This window comes from Natator depressus, chromosome 3 (assembly GCF_965152275.1).
Source record: "Natator depressus isolate rNatDep1 chromosome 3, rNatDep2.hap1, whole genome shotgun sequence".
Taxonomy (NCBI): Eukaryota; Metazoa; Chordata; order Testudines; family Cheloniidae; genus Natator; species Natator depressus.
Window position 1 is genome coordinate 49,108,696 of NC_134236.1, and position 20,469 is coordinate 49,129,164.

Here is a 20,469-nt window from a genome sequence, read left to right on the forward strand (position 1 = left end):
TGAGACCAAGGGAGCTGTGACAGCAGGATCCCAGGGAGCAGGAACCTCCTGTGAGGAAACCCAGATGGCATTTGAACCTAGAAGTTTGGGGACCTAGCGGCTAGTGCCAGAAGGCTAAGCTCTAGCTAGAAAAAGCTGGGAGGATTGGCTGTGAGAACAGACTGGGACAGAAAAAGAGCTCCACCTGAGACAGAAGACACCAGAGCTAAGAATGGATTTTTATGTGGTGATGGACTTTATTTTGGGACTCTCTGGACTGTTAAGAACTATTTCTGTTATTAAATCAGCCCCAGGCAGAGGGTGTTGTTATTCATGTAAAAGCCTGCATGTAGTTCTTAAGGGGCCCAAAACAGGGGGCTAAAAGGGGCAGGGTGCCTGCAAAGTGACGCCTGGTCACAAACGGGGGCTCATTAAATGGCCACCGCACTACAATCACCTATCTAATATTCTAGTTACTAAGTACAATATGTCTCTGCTTATATAGCAAACTATAGCGGCAATTTAATCAGTTTTATAAACTATTTCACTTCTGTAAGTCAACAGTTACTTGACAGCATGAGGTATCTTTTCAGATTTACCTAAGCTTTCATATTTCTGCATCTTAAAAGCAGCCTTATGATAGTAGCTTTTAAAGAGTGGTGATGGGGTATTTTGCAACACTAGGACAGAATGTGTAAGACATTTTTCTTGTGTAACAGAGTCAAATACTATTCTAATTCTGTTCTGAGCTCAGTAAGATATTCAAGATATATTTCAATCCATCAGAAATAAGACTATGAAAAGCTAGACCAAATGATGAGCTGCACTCCAGAGGGTAAATTATTCTTCCAGGAAAAATGTTTTTTGCACACCTTTGAGTAGTACTAATAAATCACCTTCAACTCTAGTAGAATATACAGCGCAACCTGTCTAAATGATCGCTCTTTATTCATTTATTGTAGCTGCCCGTCTTAATGATGTTAACATAATAAAACATGCAGTGCACTGAAGTTCACATTTGGAAAGCAAAAAATTCATCAGGTATCATAAAGCCTCTTTTAAGGAAACTTTTACATATTTCCCAATGAGTTGCTCTTACCTCTTTCTGCAGATTTAAGAAGCTCCTGATAGTATTGCTTGCAGACATTAACCTCCCTTTCCAGATGTGCTATATCTGAGCCTGAAAAGATTTTGGAGTCCTGGCTGTCTTCCAGAAAGTCATCAAAGCGGGACTGTAAATTGCTTAAAACCTGCTGATGTTCTCCTGGCAACATTGTCTTTATCTAAAAAAGAGAACAGATCAGTATAAATGCCAGACATTCTTGTCAAGTGTACAGATGATAAAGGTGATACAACTTCTCTAATTACATATACTGAATTCAACATGGTTTGGGGCAGATGTTGCCATTACAGTACTTGCAGGGTTGAGGGATTGTAATGTCATATCACCCTAGAAGGAGCTTCAGGAGGGAATGTGCATTATGAAGTAGAAGAGGATTGTATGTCCACTGGACTGAGAAATTTGTGAGATACCAATGCAACATAAGTAGTGGAGTAGAAAATGCAGGAAAAAAAGCTTCTCTTGTGAAGCACTCTAAAATATTCTAGCCTTTTCAATGACCTTGTATAGTAACAGTTGCTTGTGTCCTTTCTCTGCAAATGCTTCACTGAGAGCCAACGCACATAGGTCAGTAAAAAATTATTCAAGTGTTTGCTAAAGCACCCTATGTACCACAAATTTTCATGGGCTCAATGTGATCATGTTATAATACAAATAACAGAACATATTACTCTCATTAACAGAGCACATGCTTTTTGTCACCTATGTTCAGGATTCAGAAGAGCAAATACAATTTGGGAGCACAGCTGAGATCAACTCTGGCAGTTTGCACTACTCACATTTTCTCTGTTAGAAACATGGGGGGAGGAACCTATATAAACCCTAGATTCATCAATGTCCTGTCCTACCATCATAGATAGTGCGGGATAGGCCCACCTGATCTTAACATATGTCCCCTGCTCCACAAAACGTAGGGAAAAGCTCAGGGACCCTACTAATATGACTTGAGCGAAAATTCCTTCCCAGTCTGAAATTGGGCAATACTGTAACCAGTTGCGTATGAGCAAAAAGCACCATAACTAAGCATCCAAAACCCATTCATATTCTGAGATAAATATTTTGAGCCCAACTCATTGTCCATTTTTCCCTCAAACCATCATCTGTGTATGGATGTGTGATGATCAAGTTACAGTCCAATTAAACATTTGGCTTTCCAGCACACATTTCCATGGACAGAGGAGAAGCATCTATGCTTTATTTATCTGTTGCCTTTACCACTATTTATCAGAGGTGCTGCTGACCCTCTTACTAAACCATAAAGGGATGGAGCTGCATTAATCTGACTTTGCTCATTCCCCTCAACAGATCCCAGACAGACAGCGGTTCCTCTTCCCCAAGCATTTTCATATGGAAGTCAATCCTGCCATCTCTTGGGGAAATTGTGTCAATGACTATGTAAACGTGCTAATGGACACCCATGAGATTACACGGGCTTCCAAAGCTTCAGTGCACTCATGATTCACAGCTCTGTGCTTCTTTCTCTTCCAGCACAGGAAACTGGATCCAAACATCAAACGCAAGCGACATCTGGGTGTGAATAAGGTAGTGTCAAGGTAGTATGCAGTTCTAAGATTCTGTTGGAGCCATTGGTATTCCTGGGCCCTCACAAAACAACAATCACAATCATAACAACAGCTGGCTGTTCATGCATTCTATTCCAAATTCATATTTGATCTTTTATGCCAGCAATGGGATAGGCCTATGTTATACCAGAGACCATTTCTCCTCCCACGCCATGTGGCAATCAATGGGGAAATGGTTACTGACCCAAACATGGGTAAGAAGCAGGGCATTTTCGGTGGAGGTTGCTGGTTCATTTGTATCAAACAGAAATGGTGAGAAGTGTGCGGATGACCCCTCAATATGTGTACTGCAAGTGTTATTTGCAGCAAATTGAAGAAAGATATATTAAGTATTGTGTAATAAACAGTCTCAGGTAATATAAAGGTAAAACAAGATTTACAGAAGCAGACACTACGTTGTTCAGTGGTCTGACAGATTGTTTTAGCCAAAGTGTTTGATATTTTGATTTAAATCAGTATTTTGTTTAGAACAAACTAATCTTAATCAGCTCTTTAATAATGAAATAATATAGACTATCTATCAGGGTACAATTCTGTAGCATGGAGTAACTAAAATGCACCCTTATGCAGGCCTCAGAGACTGAACATGGGGCTTGCAATTGCCCCAATCATTAGGAGGTGAAGCTGCAGCATAAGAAAACTATATGTCAGAGTGAAGGCTGCTTAGATCAAGATGGAGTACTGCACACAGTAAAATGGAGACGGCACTGTAAGCTGTCTCTCTCCACATTGAAGTTGTGAGCGGCTATAAACTTCTCCAGTTTACAATAGTTTCTGTAGTTGCGGAAAGTAAGCTAAGTTCAGTTAACAGTAAGTTACCAGTGTACGCTCAGATGGACACAGTTTGGTGCAGTACCTACCGAAGCAACATTACCAGCTCGAACAGTTTCAATTTCATTTGTCAAGTAGTGCCAGGAAACCACGCTCTTCATGTTTATATGTGATTCATGCCAAAGGGCCAGTACATTCTGAAAATGTTGTTCAATTCTGAAACGTACAAACACAGTTAGATTAGAAAAACTGACTGAAATTGTACTCCCATGTGAAAAGGGGAGAAAACAAAAAGAGCATGAATTATTTTTAAGCTGCCTACACAAATAAGTTCAAATGAAAATGACTTCCTCTGCCCTAATCACAAGACAGTATTCCCTCCCTAAAAAACTAAAAACAACCAAGATATTTATTACAGGAACTACACACTTTCAGCTGTTTTTAGTTTGCTTCTACCTGTTTGCAGTGTCTATTGCTTCTTTGTTTGGTGGCGGAACTGTAAAGCACACAGATGGAACCATGGCCTCATTACCACTTGGACTAATGACTTTCCATTTGGCACGATGGGAGTTGCTCGCTAATACGCATTCGTCATCTTTGTAAATGGTTATCTAGTTTTAACAGAAAAGCAGAATAATTTAATGAGCTAAGCATTATAAACTATTCTTACAAAGCACTTTTGTAAATGGTGTCACCAAATAAGTGACACAACAACAAAAAACAACAATGCAGAACACAAGCATTTGCTCTGTTTACTAGGGTGGAAGATATTTACAGTCTTGTGTTTTCCAGGAACATGTAATTAATGAAACTTTAGCTGTCTCCTCACGTCTGTAATTGATTTTAGGAAATTCAAGGTTCTAACCTCAATTTGTCTGTAGTCACAGATGGCTTTAATTGGGATGGATGTTTTGAGTGGACTATCAGGATTCCTTGGCTTCAGCTGAATTATTGCCTTTGCCTTCCCCACAAGGCCAGCTACTGTGCTCTTGTACTGCAAGAGTTGTTCTTTTTCTTCCTAAACAGCAATTAAGAAAATAACAAAAATCAGAGGTGGCCAGAACTCAATGCTGCTTCTTTAATGCTTTTAAAGCTTTTGTCTCTGAAAAATAACATGTTTCACATGAACAGAAATAACTCCATGAAGTAATCAGTTTCCTTTAATATCCACTATTGTTTAAAAACGTATATTTTAAAGGCATGGAAGTATTCCGTAAACAAGGACAAATGGATAAACTCGTTTAATTAGACATTCTGAAATTAAATTTTATAATTTTATTACTTCCCTTTAGTTGGGTAAATTGTTTACAAATTTGATTTTTAAATCCAGATAGGTGTTACACAACTCTTGTTTAATCTTATTTTTTTGTCAACAAGATTCTTGAATTCTTACCATGGACTCCTGAACAAGATCTTCCAGTTTATGAAGGCTGCTGGACCTATCACAACTGTACTTTCGCTGTATGGCATCTTTTAAATTCTTTAAATAGTCCATGGCTTCTTTGGCATCATTGAAAAACTAAGGTAAGACACGTATTTTGATTAATTAAGAACAACACTGAAAGGTTTACTAAGTGTTAAGCCAAAATTGTTGTTTGAAGAAACCACTAAATGGTTTTAAAGCTGTTTTATATTTTAAAGTAGCTTGAATTTCAAGGGATTGAGTTCTTGCAGTGTAAGTACCTGCTCCTGATCTCATAAAGGCAGACATGCATCACTGAAACATCATGGAAAATCAGTTACTGCACGCGTTATCTGAAAACAAAATCAGTATCCCTATGTCTGTACATTAGTTAATTACTGTTCCTGTGAAAAAAGAAAAGGAGTACTAGTGGCACCTTAGAGACTAACCAATTTATTTGAGCATAAGCTTTTGTGAGCTACAGCTCACTTCATCGGATGAAGTTGTATCCGATGAAGTGAGCTGTAGCTCACGAAAGCTCATGCTCAAATAAATTGGTTAGTCTCTAAGGTGCCACTAGTACTCCTTTTCTTTTTGCGAATACAGACTAACACGGCTGCTACTCTGAAACCTGTTCCTGTGAAAATGATTTTCAAACAGTGATTCTGCTACTCCTGGAATTTACAGCTATTTTTAAAAAACAGATTATAAAATAAAAGTTATTAAATGTAGCAAACAAACTATACAAAGTAGTATGTCCCTATGAACATTATACAGATTAGATGGAACCTGATTCTCCAATGCCTTTTTACCTTTTGTAGCCATTTACATGAATACAAAGTGGGTGAGCTATAAAGCCCTACCATTCTGATTTGTTGCAATTTACATTCATTTTGCTCTCATGTGCACTAGCATAAATGACTCCACAAGGTTCAAGACTGTTGAGAATACTCTCTCTATATTAAATATAAAAAATAACAGAGTTCTTTCTAAATCAGACAATGCATACTAAGACCTTCCATTACCGTGTATAATAATTAGTAGATTAATGATCATTTACTAATCATTTAAGAGGAGCTATAGTGAGAAAGGTGACTAAAAATGGCAAAACCTTAGTCAACTCATCAGCTCCCTGTGGGCCTTCTTTGCCCTATACTGATAATAACGTGTGTTCTGCTGTTGTCTGTGCAGCCCTGAAAGAATGAGCTCGATTCTGTTCTACCTTGTCCATCATCAACAAACCTGACAACCTGAATCCAGTTGCAGAAGCTGTATTAACTATTATGATGTCTGAGGAAGAAAGAACACTGCCTCTTTTTCAGATCCTGGACTTATTTTCAGCTCTGGCATTTAAAAAAAAACAACAACCTGGCCCAATACTCCCTTGGTGTAAACTGACATAACTCTACTGAAGACAATGGAGCTACACCCGTTTACACTACCTTGGAATTTGGCCCATGTACTGAGTTATAAATGGAAAAATTGAGCAAATCTGATCTGAAAGTTATTGAGAAAGGCTAACCAATATTCTAGACTGATTGTTCTTCCTGTCACTTTTCTGACTATAATCATGCTTTAAAGTATTACAAATTTAATTGTTTGACTTACTTACCTCAAAATAAGCAGCATTTTCTCTCAAGTGTTGTTCAACACAGTGACAGAGCTGTAAAATCCAGCTCCACTGTGTTTGCATTGCAGCTCTATAGGCCTTAAAGATGAAAAAAGAAAGCATTTTAGGAATGAGTGCAGAAATTAAAACATGTACATTCTTGCAGACTTTAGGAAAAAATAAGAATAGTGTTACAAACAAAAGAGTCTGGTCCTGCCCTCCTTGTGCAGGCACAACTGTCCTTCAGACAGTAGGAGTTTTGCCTAAGTATAGAGTAAAAAATCAGACATAAAATGTGGTGCTGCATGGACAATAAAAAAAGTTTTCTGAAGCCCTAATGTGTGCATATATATGCTTTTTCATAACATTTAAAAATAAGTTTAACTTTACTAATGTCTTTGTCTCTTAATGTTTTTACTACCACCTCTATAGAAAACTGGGTGCATTGCCCTAACATTTGCCAGCAGAGGGTGCTCTAAATATTTTTAAGTCAATCAGAAGTGTCTCATTTAGAGCCAGACCCATCCGACTGGCACGGAAGGCAGAGAGGTCTTCCAGTGACTGGGTGGATTGATCCATTAATGCTTGGCAAACACCCCAGTGTGCCTGATTAATATGAAAAGATACTTTCTGAAGTCTTGTTATCTGCACATACTAGGGAATTAAGAAGGCAGTAATTTTAAATATATTACAGACGTGTGCCCGCATGCGCACACACACACCCTGTACTGTTTAATGTAAAGACTATAATGTTCACATACCTATCTACCACCATACTGCTTTGTCTCTGTGGTATATATGTTTATTAGACTGATATTGAGTGATACGTATATTAGTAACAGCATACCATTTTAGAGAAAATAATTCCCACACTACCAAAATACCATTCATTACCCACATTTAAGTGAAAGTAAAGGGAAGAAAGGATTTTTCTTCATTTGTTTCCATATTATGAAAAATAAACTCTTTAAACCAAAGAATAATAAAATCAAGAGTTGGTACTGATCCCTGAATGGATTAGCTCATCCTCCTGTATTATAACTGTTTTCATTGGTCCTATTGTAGCACCACTTTACTGTCTATTCTTGACATGAGTTTCTGAAGGGAAAACAATCTGACACTCTCCTTTGGAGGCTTGTAAAAGCACCTACAGTAGCTACAATATTTTTTATGTAAACAGATTACCTACAATATAGAGCCTGATTCAAGTCCAAAATAAATCAGGCCACTTTGTTACATTCCAATGTCAATACAATTTCTGTAATTTATTGACAATAAGGTCATGAAACCAAACCCCAGACCTTAAAAGGAAGCAATATGATAAACTATTTGTGACTAGAAATGCTTTAGGGATACCGTTTCCAGCTCAAGGGGAGAGAAAAACAAATTGAGGGCTATTCTGTGCCTTCAATCTGCATGTGCAAATCCCATTAACATCAATGGAAATTGCATGTGAGAGTTGAAGGCAAAATATGGTTGCAAGGGCCCATCGTGAAGTCCTTAATCCTTCTTCTTACATTTCAATGGGAGCTTTGACTAAGGGCAAGTCTAACCGACTGCATTACATCAGCGCAGTTGCACTGCTGTAGTGCATCTAGTGAAGACACACTGGTGATGGGAGAACACTCTCCCATTGACATAGCGTGGTGTGGACACCGATTTAAGAAGCTGTAACTTACATCGCTCAGGTCGTAATCTCACCCCTGAGCAACGTAAATTACATCGACTTAAGAGGTAGTGTAGACTAGCCCTAAGTAAAAACCGAGTAGGACTCCAGGATTTAGCCATAAATGTTTAAAAACACTTATTTCATTGAAAGTGAGGCACAGAGCCACACCAGGACATAGAAAAGAAAAAACTCTTATTGTCTGAACTTATTAACGAATATCCCATCAGCAAAAAGTCATAAAGACTTAAATCACAATATTGGTTTCCGGTTTGTGTGCTATACTTCTTGACTTACCTCAATAGTTAGCCTTGCAGGGTGATTTTCAAGAAGTAGCTGCTCTGCTATTTCCTGAACTGATTTAATAACTTCTTCTTTTTGATCAAGTTCTCTCATTAAATCCTTTTTTTTTTTCAAATAAAAGAATGAGATATTTTAGAAACTTGTTAAATTATTAAATGTAATTTAATTATTTCCTTTTGGATTACATTAGCAATGCTTACTGCATGGTACTCCTTTTTTCTTGATATACTGGAATTTCTTTCACTCCAGTCATACGCAACCTCCTCCTCTTCTTTTTCATTCAGCCATATAAGCTCTCCAGTGGCACGGGACACAAAATTGTGCAGGGTATCAAGGTGCCTTTCCTGATTTCTTGACGTATTCTTAAAAAAAAAATTAATTTAAAAACCCTGCCATTATCAAAGCAACACACATTTAAAAGTTGAACATCAAAGAGATATAATGATCTTACCAAGAGTTTTGCATATTGACTCTCCAGTTTGTGCAATTTTTCTGTATAACTGAGTTTAAGAGGGGCAGTCATTTGGATCTGTGTACAGTAGATAAGGTTAAAGGACAAGAAAAAGATTAGCCACATTAACATTTATTCTCAAATATTAGATTAATTTGTATAATGCGAATTCTGGCAATCATACATAAAACCAAAGAAAGGTTCTGAAATTCAAGTGCAGTTATGTAACCAGTAATTACCTCATGAGTAATTCAATTAAAAAAAGTAACCTCAAGAAATAAAAAGTACAGTGGTGTACCTCACTGATTTTAGCTTCTTTAAGGCTTGATTCAAAATCTTCTATAGCTCTATGGACATTTTTATGATTTTCTAAATGGCTTTCAACGCTTGGCAGATCTGAACCCCATTCTGTTCGATCGAGTTGAACCTTATAAACAAAAGTGAAAAATTAACCAAAGCTCCTCAGAAAATAAAGGAAATGACTAAGGTAGACTAAAAGGTGTTTGCATAAAGACATTACCTGCATTTCATCTACCCAGTTCAAGAGGTCCTGGACAAATTTCAGGTTGACTTCTTCTTCTGTTAAATTTTGATCAACAAAAGCTGATTTCATGAGGGGCTTTCGGATTTGCATCAGCTTGAGTGTTTGCAGTGCACTGGTGTCAACTCCTGTTACACAGGTTTGAATTAGCCGTGGTGGAAAGCCTGGTGTATAAGCTGGTGTGATTGCCGGAGTAAGTCTTGAAGTAAGACCTGATGAAAGGCCTGATGTCAGACTGGAAGAAGTCAAAGGAGGTGTTAAACCCTGGGTCATTCCAGAGTTTAAATCAGGGTTTAAGTTTGGTGCAAATCCTGAGTTTAAGCTTTGTGTTATTCCCGAAATCATCAGCTTTGTCTGTTCTGTTGTCAGTGTGCGCCCCTTGCTGAATACTGAAGAACATTCGGTCCTTAAGGCCATAAGATCATCTCGAAGTTTAGCAACCCTACAAAGAAATTACATTTACTAAAGAAAACAAAACAAACAATCTCACTGACAGTTTGTGAAAGCATTTTTATGAAACAATATAATTAATTGAACTATAGCAATATAAATGAAAGCTATCTTGTATGCTTTACATATTCTAAACATAAATTTACACTATTAGTACCTCAGTACTATTATTTACTATAGACTTTACTTATTACTACACTAGTTCTATATAAGCTTTCTATATTAGCACATTTATATTATCTAGTAAACAGCTCTAAAAGTAACTTGTATGTACTGTCACCCTATACATGCATACTTGTGTGTGTTAGTATGGGCAAAATCCTGGCAATAACGCAGAAAACCAACCTAACGTGTGCAGTAGCATGTACCAAATGCAAAGCCAGACACAACCAGCAAAAGAGAGATCTTGCTGTTGCAAGGCAGGATACTACATGCTGGGGTGGATTGATTAGCTGCAGAGTTTTGTTTACAGCTCAGATATCCTATGCTTCCTCTCACCAGATTCAGGTTAAATTCTGCCACTCTTTGGGAACATGTTGCTTTTCCATAAAATGACACCCTATTACTACAGTGTAGGTTTCTGGTTGCACAAACTGCTGTTTGTGAACCGACGTTAGCCTGCTACTACCTTTCCGGGTACGCTGGAACTACTGACGCAAATCATATTTCTATTTATCTAGAACAAAATTAGTACATTTTAAGGGTAACCATTTTAAGCACAATAAAAACGCCCAAAATGTTCAGACTTGGGTGTCTAATAAAGTTAAACACCTAAATGGCACCCAGATAAGTGACCTGATTTTCAGAGGTGCTGAGCACATGAGCACATGCAGCTCCCATTGAGTTCAATAAAAGTAGTGGGCACTCAACACCTCTGAACATCCAGTTATTTTTATTTGGATTGCCAATTATGGATTTAGGAGCTTAACTACAGGCATTTAGGTGTGACACTCTGGGCTACAATACACATACACAATCTGTATTTATACACTTAAATAAAAGTATGAAATACCTCTGTACCAGTTGATCTGCCTGATAATATTTTCCATCAATAAGAATTTGGGCATCAATTACTTGTTGGCGCAGAAGATTCTCACATTCAAGTATATATCCAGCTATCTCTGCTTCGTTCTGGAACTGTAGCCCTGATTCTAATCGCTTGGCATCCTGTGTTTTGGAATGATAAATACCAGCAATTAAATCCTACAGCTAACTGGATAAGTACTTTGTAGAGATTTCACTTTCACTGTAAGCTATTTTTTTATCTTAAATAATTACTAGTAAAACCCTAGCAGAATGAATTCTATGTAATGTACAGTACTCTCTTCCAGAAATGTTAACTAAAGAAAAAAAAATGCAGAAAAGGTGAAAATATCAGTTACTCAAATAGTCAATCAAAAGTTCTGAAAGTAAGATTTAAAAAACTGTAAAGGTTTCAGTGCCAAAAAGTTCACAAACACACCCAAAAAGAGAATTCATATTTGACTTACAGACTGCAGAGCATTCCGAGCAAGTATCAGTTTGTCTTCACAGCCCAGGATGTCCCGCTGAACTCTGTTTGCAATCTGCTGCAACATTTCCAACCTAAAAGACACCACAGAATATTTAAAAAAACGTTTTTTAGTATCCACATTGCAATGCAAAAGAAAATATCTTGCATCAAACGCCAGTATTTATGCCAGTGTACCTAGATTCTTCTAAAGTGCCATTGCTAAAGCTGATACAAGAATTAATCAGTGTTCGGCCACAATTCACAGAAAGGAAATTCTCATTTGAGTCAATGCTGGTTCGAGTGCCAGTGCTGTTGCTAAACAAGGAATCACTACTGTGGTAGCCATAACTACTGCTGTTCATTTTTACACCAGGAGCACTGTCCCGTTGGCCATTTACATCTATTGGAAAATGGAAAAGGTAAAAACTCCAGCAAAATGTACAGCTTCCAGGGATGAAATCTCTCTACTGGCTTTTGAAACACCCAGCATTCCTTCTTTAAATAGGTTTCAACATGCACATCCAACACCCAGCAAGTAATACTCTGATAGCTCTTCAAAGGATTTTACCTAGAGCTATGTATGCTAGTTTGAGTTTGGCTTCCCTACGTTGCATTAAAAAGCTCTGCAAGTAAGGACTAAACAGAATGACTAGGGCGTCACTGGGAGACAGAGGTGCCAAATATTTAATATAAGTCTCAACCAATTTCAACAAGCTAAATTATATTTATAATTATATTATATTGAATTCTATGTAATGTACAGTATTCTCTTCCAGAAATGTTACCTAAAGAAAAAAAATGCAGAAAAGGTGAAAATATCAGTTACTCAAATAGTCAATCAAAAGTTATATTATAAGCTCACTACAGTGTTGTGCAAATAATTGAATTAAAAGTTATATTAAGAGAAGTAAAAAGAGCTTGGTTCAGCACTGTATAATTCCAGATTTATGCTGGTGTAAATCCCCTGATTTTAATGGAGTTACGCCAGTGTAAAACAGGAGTAACCTATCAGGCGCATAACTGGTAAACTCTATACCCCTGTACACTGTCCAATCCATTACTATTATTCTGCTGTCCAGACAAGCCCATTTATTTTATTCCCCTGTCCCACCAAGCTGTAATCCTGAAGACATCACCTTACTTTCTTCAGCATTCTGACCTGACAGCACCAAGGCTTTCTTACCATAAGGAAAAGAAGGCAAAACCAATCTTTTTTCTTGGTTTTTATGTATAAATACATACATGTATATAAAATTCATTCAGCCTTTCATTCTTAACTGAATATTTCCCCATTTTAACTCCTGCTTCCAGCCCGCTACAAAACTACATCCATATTACAGCGCTGCTGCTTTAAGAATATAAAGGACACAGGCTACCCTCGCAGAGACTGAGCAGGCTTATCTCTATGATGGTTTCAATCCCACTAGCTTGACAAATAGGAACCCCAGTTTAGCCCTTGACCACTAAAGGCTACCAGGCTTTCTTCACCCACCACACATTAACTGGGATCCCACGTTCCAACCTGCCACTAGCTACCCACGCATACTGATATTTTCCTAATGGTTACCAGCTGAAGGGACAGGGTTTTAGCAATTTACCATTGTAACAGGGTGGCTTGCCCCTTACATCTGGAGGCCTGGGTCAAGCCAACCCTAACTGCTGAAGAGGCACACCGGAGAGAGATCGGGTGGTTTCCCTATTGAAAGCAGCAATGGGTGCAATGAAGGAAGGATGCTTAGGGAGATTAGAGACTGCTAGAAGTGAGCAGGCTCTAGCAGAGAGTCCTGGGATGTGGGACTGAGACTACAGGCAGGAAAGACCTGGGAGTGACCTGACAAGAGGGTAAAACAGATGGAATTTGTTTTGGGACTTTGAGTTTTATTTTTGAGTTTATTTCATAGAATCATAGAATATTAGGGTTGGAAGAGACCTCAGGAGGTCACCTAGTCCATCCAACCCCCTGCTCAAAGCAGGACCAACACCAATTAAATCATCCCAGCCAGGGCTTTGTCAAGCTGGGCCTTAAAAAATTCTAAGGATAGAGATTATACCACCTCCCTAGGTAACCCATTCCAGTGCTTCACCAACCTTCTAGTGAAATAGTGTTTCCTAATATCCAACCTAGACCTCCCCACTGCAACTTGAGAGTACTGCTTCTTGTTCTATCATCTGTCATCACAGAGAACAGCCAAGCTCCATCCTCTTTGGAACCCCCCTTCAGGTAGTTGAAGTCTGCTATCAAATCCCCACTCACTCTTCTCTTCTGCAGACTAAATAACCCCAGTTCCCTCAGCCTCTCCTTGTAAGTCATGTGCCCCAGCCCCCTAATCATTTTTGTTGCCCTCCGCCGGACTCTCTCAAATTTGTCCACATCCCTTCTGTAGTGGAGGGACCAAAAGTGGATGCAATACTCCAGGTGTGGCCTCACCAGTGCTGAATAGAGGGGAATAATCACTTCCCTCGATCTGCTGGCAATGCTCCTACTAATACAGCCCAATATGCCATGGGCCTTCGTGACAACAAGGGCACACTGCTGACTCATATCCAGCTTCTCGTCCACTGTAATCCCCAGGTCCTTTTCTGCAGAACTGCTTATCCAGTCGGTCCCCAGCCTGTAGCGGTGCATGGGATTCTTCCATCCTAAGTGCAGGACTCTGCACTTGTCCTTGTTGAACCTCATCAGATTTCTTTTGGCCCAATCCTCTAATTTGTCTAGGTCCCTCCGTATCCTATCCCTACCCTCCATCGTATCTACCTCTCCCCGCAGTTTAGTGTCATCTGCAAACTTGCTGCGGGTGCAATTAATCCCATCATCCAGATCATTAATAAAGATTTTGTCTGATTAAACTCAGATTCCAAGAAATGGCAAAGGGTATTGTGAATAGACGAAATGGGTTGTGTGGAGTTTAAGAATCCCCTTTGGGGGAAACTGAGGCAGGATGCCTATAGTGTAAGCCCAAGCCTTGAGGGGGTGCTCCGGAGGTGGCCACTCACTCACAACTATATTTGAGTATCAGCCCAGCTATCATTTTTGCCACAATTAAATTCCATTCTGCAGTTCAGGCTGCAGTGGTCCATGCTTGTACCAAAGAGCAATATGCCCCAGCAATGCATACTAGTTATCAGTTTATGAGGCAGCAAACTCCTGTTTCCCAGCCCAATCAATAATATAAATGTCTCAGTGATCTAATACTACCAGATTATTAATTTCTCTCCTTATCTTGCAGTGGTGAGCCCCATAACTGACAACTTGATTATATTTAAATGTATTTGATGAATATAAAATACGTAGAGATGGAGGGAAGTTTATGTTTATGAGGTCTTAATCAATTTGAAAATATGATAAAAGCTTTTTGTGAGTATGAATACAACTATAGGCCAATTTCACACACCCTCACACCTCAGCACAGTCACCCTCAAGTCACATCAGGAACAGGTCAGTGTTTCCACCACTGTCCTCCTACGTGTTGCTCTGCCCGTTGAGGGCAGCTTTACATTCCACTCCAGAGGAACCACACCAGCAGAGGATGCTCTGAATCAGCACATCCTCACCCACCTTAGCCATGCTCCCTCTTCATTCAGCAGCCTTATATGTCAGTCAAACCTGGCTGCCTTTGGCCCCTCTTCTGCCACTTTAATCTCTCTCCTGCAGACTCTCTGCTGCAGGGGTCTATGCATACACTTGGACGAGTTTAACCCAAACTCTTAGTAGCCAGGAGCCCATTCCAGGTTAGAAAACTCCTCTAAAACACAATAGGCCTGATTTCTGGTGATGGACTCTGTTTGTGCCAGTGCAATTTTTTGTGGTCTCAAAATTGTACCTGCAAAAACAAAATCTGCTCTTAGGCCTGGCCCAAGATCTCAGTAATGTTCAACATACACATAATCACAGACATTCGTAATTGAAAAGACATCAGGTCACATATTCCACTACTCACGCAGGATTGCTCTCAAATATTTTGTATGTTTAAATGCTTTGTATATACTTGAGTGCAATATAGTTTTACTTGACCCAAAAAAACCAAGCTTCAGATATGCTTGTGTGCATAGGCTGAAATTAATCCCCAAGCAAAAAGCTAGAGCCGTACTTAAATTCTCCTTAAGCCCTCAGAATAAGGTTTAAATGGAATTTAAGTGGTGCACAGACCTTGTCATGACCTTTTGCATAGGGGAGAATTTCATTCAAGTTAAGTACTTTGATTGAGGCACAGACACTATTCATTCTGGACTGGCTGAGACCCCCCAACTCATTACCATATGGATCCTGAAACTACACATCAGTAAAAGATCTACAGGGCTGAAAAAAATCTGTGAGCATTCTTCAAGCTAAAACAATAATGTAGTTTTTAGCATGGAAAAGACATCCAATATAGTTTCCAATGTAAGGCAAAAGAGCAGAAAGAAAATAAACCACCCTTGTCAAACATTCACTAGCATACCGTTCTACTTCAGGTCGAAGGGTTTTCTCCCTTTCCAGCATGGCAATAATAAGTTTTCCCCACTCTTTTTCTATATCATTTGGATGGTAGCCTTGAGGGAGTTTGATGCGTCCAAATTCTATCCAGACCTTCAAAAACAAATAATGGCTGGTTAACAAACAAAAAACCAGAAATACAATACAGTGAATATAATAAAGCACAAAAAGTACAACTTACCTCCAGCAGTTTATAAAGACGTTTAATTTTTGATTTATCTATCTCCTTTGGTGGAATTTCTGTTTCCTTAAACTGTAAGTATTGGTTATAAAGTGCCTGGAGAAATATAAATACATATCACCAGCTATTTCCTAAAAGGGAGTATTTTACTACTTCTTCACCACATTCCATTATGTTTAATAGACTTATGTTCTTATATTGTTCTATTAAAGACTTGCATAAAAAATTCTTTGCCCACCAGTGAAAAATCTGCTTGTGCAGGTTAAGACACTAGCAAAACATTTCATGTAGCTGGGGCATGGGAAGAGGGGTGACAATCAAAGGGTAGGATTTTCAATGGGTTTCATCCTGGCCACCATCTGCATGCATGCATGCAAAGAACAAGCTAACATCTGGGGGTAGGGAAGGTGGCTGGCAGGTGGGTGACAGAATTTGCATAAAACCTAACATGTCTGAGCATCTCATTTGCTCCAGGGACACAAAGGAACCTTAGCAGCTCAGAGGATCTGGCCCATATGTATTGCATATTTCATATTTCCAAGCCTAAATCATTTTATCTTTTTAAAAAACAAACATTTGGAGTCCTGTGAATAATTTGAACAGCGCCATATCATACTGTCCCATGCTTAACTTTGGGAACACAGGGTCTCAGGAATGCTACAAGGTTTCTTAAATTTAAAAAAAAAATGAAAACCCACGTTATTACGCTGCTCTTTGATTTAATTGCATAAAATAAGAATCTTCATTTTTTTCTACTGTCCTTCAAACAAAGTACATGTATGACGCAGTGTCTCACCTTCAGTTCTACAGGATTGTTTGGAAATGTTCTGTCAGATATTACTGTGATATGGTGCCTGATCCACTGGATGAGGTAGTTCACCATATTCTGGTATTCAACCCACTTGACTTCAACATCCTAGAAAAGCACATCACAGTCAGCAGATCAGAAAGCAAGAACAACTTCTTTTTTTCTATTTCTTTTGTAGTCTCGGTTTAAAAGGATGCAGCTCTTCAGAAGCATACAGCAAAATAAATTCCCAAGCTTAGCAATTCCAAAATGGCATTCACAATATTCTGGTCCCTTTATCATACTAACATAAAATAAATCCCAATTAAATCAATTGAGAAACCTGCATGAGTAAGGCCAATAGGATTTGGCCTCAACTATTTCTAATGGTGACATTGAAGCTTCCTAGTTCTAATACCATTCAAGAGAGATAATAAACAGAGAGTGTAACCTAATGGTCTGACCACAGGACTGGGAGCCAAGAGATTCTGAGTTATGATCCCAGCTCTGATTCTAGCACACTCTGTGGCTTTGGGCAAATCATTATTTATTAGTTAAGCTCTCGGTTTCAATGTCTTCATCTGTAAAGCAAGTGCAGTACTGTTACAAATCAAATACAGTATTTGTTTAGTCTTTTTAATCATGTGGAGCTCCCAGTTAGATCATGAAACCAAGAGTTGAGTTATTGACAACATGAAAAAACTTTCAATTGTGTTATTTTGTAGTATTATTTTATTATTATTGTTATACCAGTCTATGGAGAATGTAGCTAACTGCAGTACTGAGTTGAAACCTTCTAAAATCAAGCCATGTCAATGAAGCTGCCATGCATCATAGGTGTTACTCGCTTACTTACATTTGCACTGATGCCTTCGCCGCCTTCCAGTACTTTGGGAAATGCATCATAAAGTGATGACACATAAGTTATTACTGACTTCTCATCAGGAGAGGAGACATCAACATCTAAGAACAGAACAAATTCTGTGATGAAGAATATTCACAAATACTCTACAGCCTGCAGATGGTTAGATTATATTTTAACATAAGAACATAAGAATGACCAGCTGGGTAAAGACCAATGGTCCATCTAGCCCATTATCCTGTCTTCCAACAGTGGCTCCAAGAAGCATTCCTTAATGGTGCCTAGAAATTTTATCTCTGCATCCCATCCTGAAGTGGCACGTACCTAGTCAATATGGGGATGGTTGAAATCTCCCATTGTTATTAAATTTTCTGTTTTTGTAGCATCTCTAATCCCCCTGATCACTTCACAATCACTGTCACTATCCTGGTCAGATGGTCGGTATTATATTCCTACTGCTATATTATTATTATTATTCAAGCATGGAATTTCTAACCATAGAAATTCTATGGTACTGTTTGATTCATTTAAGACTTTTACTATATTTTACTCTATGCTTTCTTTCACATGTAATGCCACTCCCCCACCAACACAACCTACTCTCTCAGTCCTACATATTTTGTACCCTGGTATTACCATATTGCATTGATTGTCACCATTCCATCAAGTTTCTGTGATGCCTATTATATCAATATCCTCATTTATTACCAGGCACTCGAGTTCACCCATTTTAGACTTCTTGCATTCATATACAAGCACTTATAAAATGTATCAATATTTAGTTGTCTGCCTTCATGTGACGTAATGGAATGGGACTCTTTTATTTGATTGTTTCTCTTCAGCTCCTACCTGTACTTTATCAACTTCTATACTCTCTTTTTTACTGGGATATAGAGAATCCCCTTTAATAAATACTCCCCTAAGGGATGTCTCTTTCTGAACCATGTCCTCCTCTGCATCTGTTGGCTTTCCCCCAGCTCTTAGTTTAAAAACTTCTCTGTGGCTTTTAAATTTTACTGGTCAGCAATCTTGTTCTGTTTTGCGTTAGGTGGAGCCTATCTTTTCTGTAGGCTCTTCCTTTCCCAAAAGGTTCCCCAGTTCCTAATCAACCTAAATCCCTTCTCTGAACACCATTGTCTCACCTACGCATCAAGACCCTGCAGTTCTGCCTAACTGGCCTTAAGCACAGAACTGGAAGCATTGCAGAGATGCCACCTTGTTTTGCAGTGAAGTCTTTAAGAATCAACTCACCTTCCGGATCCAGAAGTCTGGTGACACCAAGTTTTTCTGCTACATAAAAAGCATGTTCTAAATTTGCAAGGTTGCTTTGAACAGCAACGGTATTCATGTCTATCAGGTCCGGCCTGTAAAACAAAAACAACAATTACCGTAAGTATTTATGTGTTTGAAAATATAATTGTTGTAACAGAACAGTGCAGTACTTTAAAAGGTCTCTACAATGAGTGTAGAGTGTAAAAAATTGTTTTAAGAGCATGTGGTAACTAATAATAAGTACAGCTGTGTACACCTATCCATTTTTGCTTCACATTTTTTAAAAAAACTTTCTGTTTATTAGATTATAAAAACTGAACAATAATTTTTTCAATGCAGCAGACAACTACAACCTGATCATTCCCCTCTGCTGGCACCCTCTCACCTACCAAAGCAAGCTTAAGACTCTGGCCCTCACTTTAAGTGTCTGTATACTCCTGCTTACATATCTATTCTGGTCTATTATCGTGTTCCACCTTGCTCCCTGTGCTGCACTTCCCTCATGTCTTCTTTCATGGGCCACCCAATCCCTCATTCTTGGAACAACATCCCTATTTTAATGTCTTTCAATTCCATCTCTTGTTCAGAGCTTTCCTGTAAGCCCACATTTTTTATGAGGTCCACAAATACTAACTCATGCCAACATCAGACCATTGCTATCCCCATATTTTATGTTTTACATGTCAAAATTAGCACTGCTCCTTCGTTTTCCCGCGTATGTACTGTCAATTCCTCAGCACAGGGACTGTCTTCACTAGTGTCTGCCTTGTACAGCACTGAGAACGCTGCCAGCCTTAGCAAATGAGAAGAAGAGGTGATTTTCAAACGTGCTGAGCACCCACAGCTCCCACTGAACTCAACTGGAGTAATAGGTGCTTTGCACCAATAAACCAGGCCCATGTTTAAAACAAAACAAAAATCAGCAACCCAAATGGGGGCAGAGGGAGATGGGGGGAGGGGGAAAGAGCGAGAGAGAGAAAGAAATAAACCAGAAGCAGAAACCATGTCTTTGTCATAGCTGTATCTCTGAAATTCAGTTGAATGGCTTCCTATAAAGCTGATGGTGCTGATGGCAGGAGGAGAAAGTTAATGTTAAAAAAGAAGTTGCCCACCCAAGTCTTTCAAAATATGAAAACATTTATATTTTTTCATACCCAGATCCCGTAGAACAAATTATGTGAGGGTCAGCTTTAGGGATCAGCTCCCTCCCTCAATTTTCTCATTTTTATACTTGAGGGGGAGAAATGTAAATGCTACCTGGCAGAAATTGCCCATTTTCATACAATTCCAAAAGGCAAAGTTTGAAGACATTTGCAATAGAAACAAATTGAAGCAAAAAGTTCAAAATGTTTCACATTTTTCAAAACCAATAACTACATCATGTGTTTTTCCAGCACACCAATCCCCCCCCAATCCCAAAAGCTACATTAACTTTGCTACACCCCATGTGACCGAAAAGACAGTTCTTGCAGGCAGTCAGAATCACAGTTTTTCTTGTGCTTTCTTGAGGGCACATTCATAAAAAA

The 20,469-nt window shown here is 38.7% G+C and overlaps 1 protein-coding gene across 16 annotated transcripts in view; it reads right to left on the reverse strand.

The window, feature by feature from the left end:
• The window catches only part of DST (dystonin), a 460,168-nt gene that overhangs the window by 191,687 nt on the left and 248,012 nt on the right, over window positions 1–20,469 (reverse strand). For all 16 annotated transcript variants that reach the window (XM_074947869.1, XM_074947855.1, XM_074947860.1 and 13 more), the window contains 18 exons: window positions 18,923–19,035; window positions 17,666–17,772; window positions 16,819–16,938; window positions 16,023–16,118; window positions 15,807–15,934; window positions 11,366–11,459; window positions 10,888–11,042; window positions 9,405–9,867; window positions 9,183–9,311; window positions 8,885–8,962; window positions 8,634–8,795; window positions 8,428–8,532; window positions 6,468–6,563; window positions 4,847–4,972; window positions 4,319–4,471; window positions 3,910–4,064; window positions 3,543–3,669; window positions 1,079–1,262 (listed from right to left, as the gene is read on the reverse strand). In XM_074947869.1, the coding sequence (XP_074803970.1) occupies window positions 1,079–1,262; window positions 3,543–3,669; window positions 3,910–4,064; window positions 4,319–4,471; window positions 4,847–4,972; window positions 6,468–6,563; window positions 8,428–8,532; window positions 8,634–8,795; window positions 8,885–8,962; window positions 9,183–9,311; window positions 9,405–9,867; window positions 10,888–11,042; window positions 11,366–11,459; window positions 15,807–15,934; window positions 16,023–16,118; window positions 16,819–16,938; window positions 17,666–17,772; window positions 18,923–19,035 (2,591 nt within the window). The remainder of the gene's footprint in view (window positions 1–1,078; window positions 1,263–3,542; window positions 3,670–3,909; window positions 4,065–4,318; window positions 4,472–4,846; window positions 4,973–6,467; window positions 6,564–8,427; window positions 8,533–8,633; window positions 8,796–8,884; window positions 8,963–9,182; window positions 9,312–9,404; window positions 9,868–10,887; window positions 11,043–11,365; window positions 11,460–15,806; window positions 15,935–16,022; window positions 16,119–16,818; window positions 16,939–17,665; window positions 17,773–18,922; window positions 19,036–20,469) is intronic.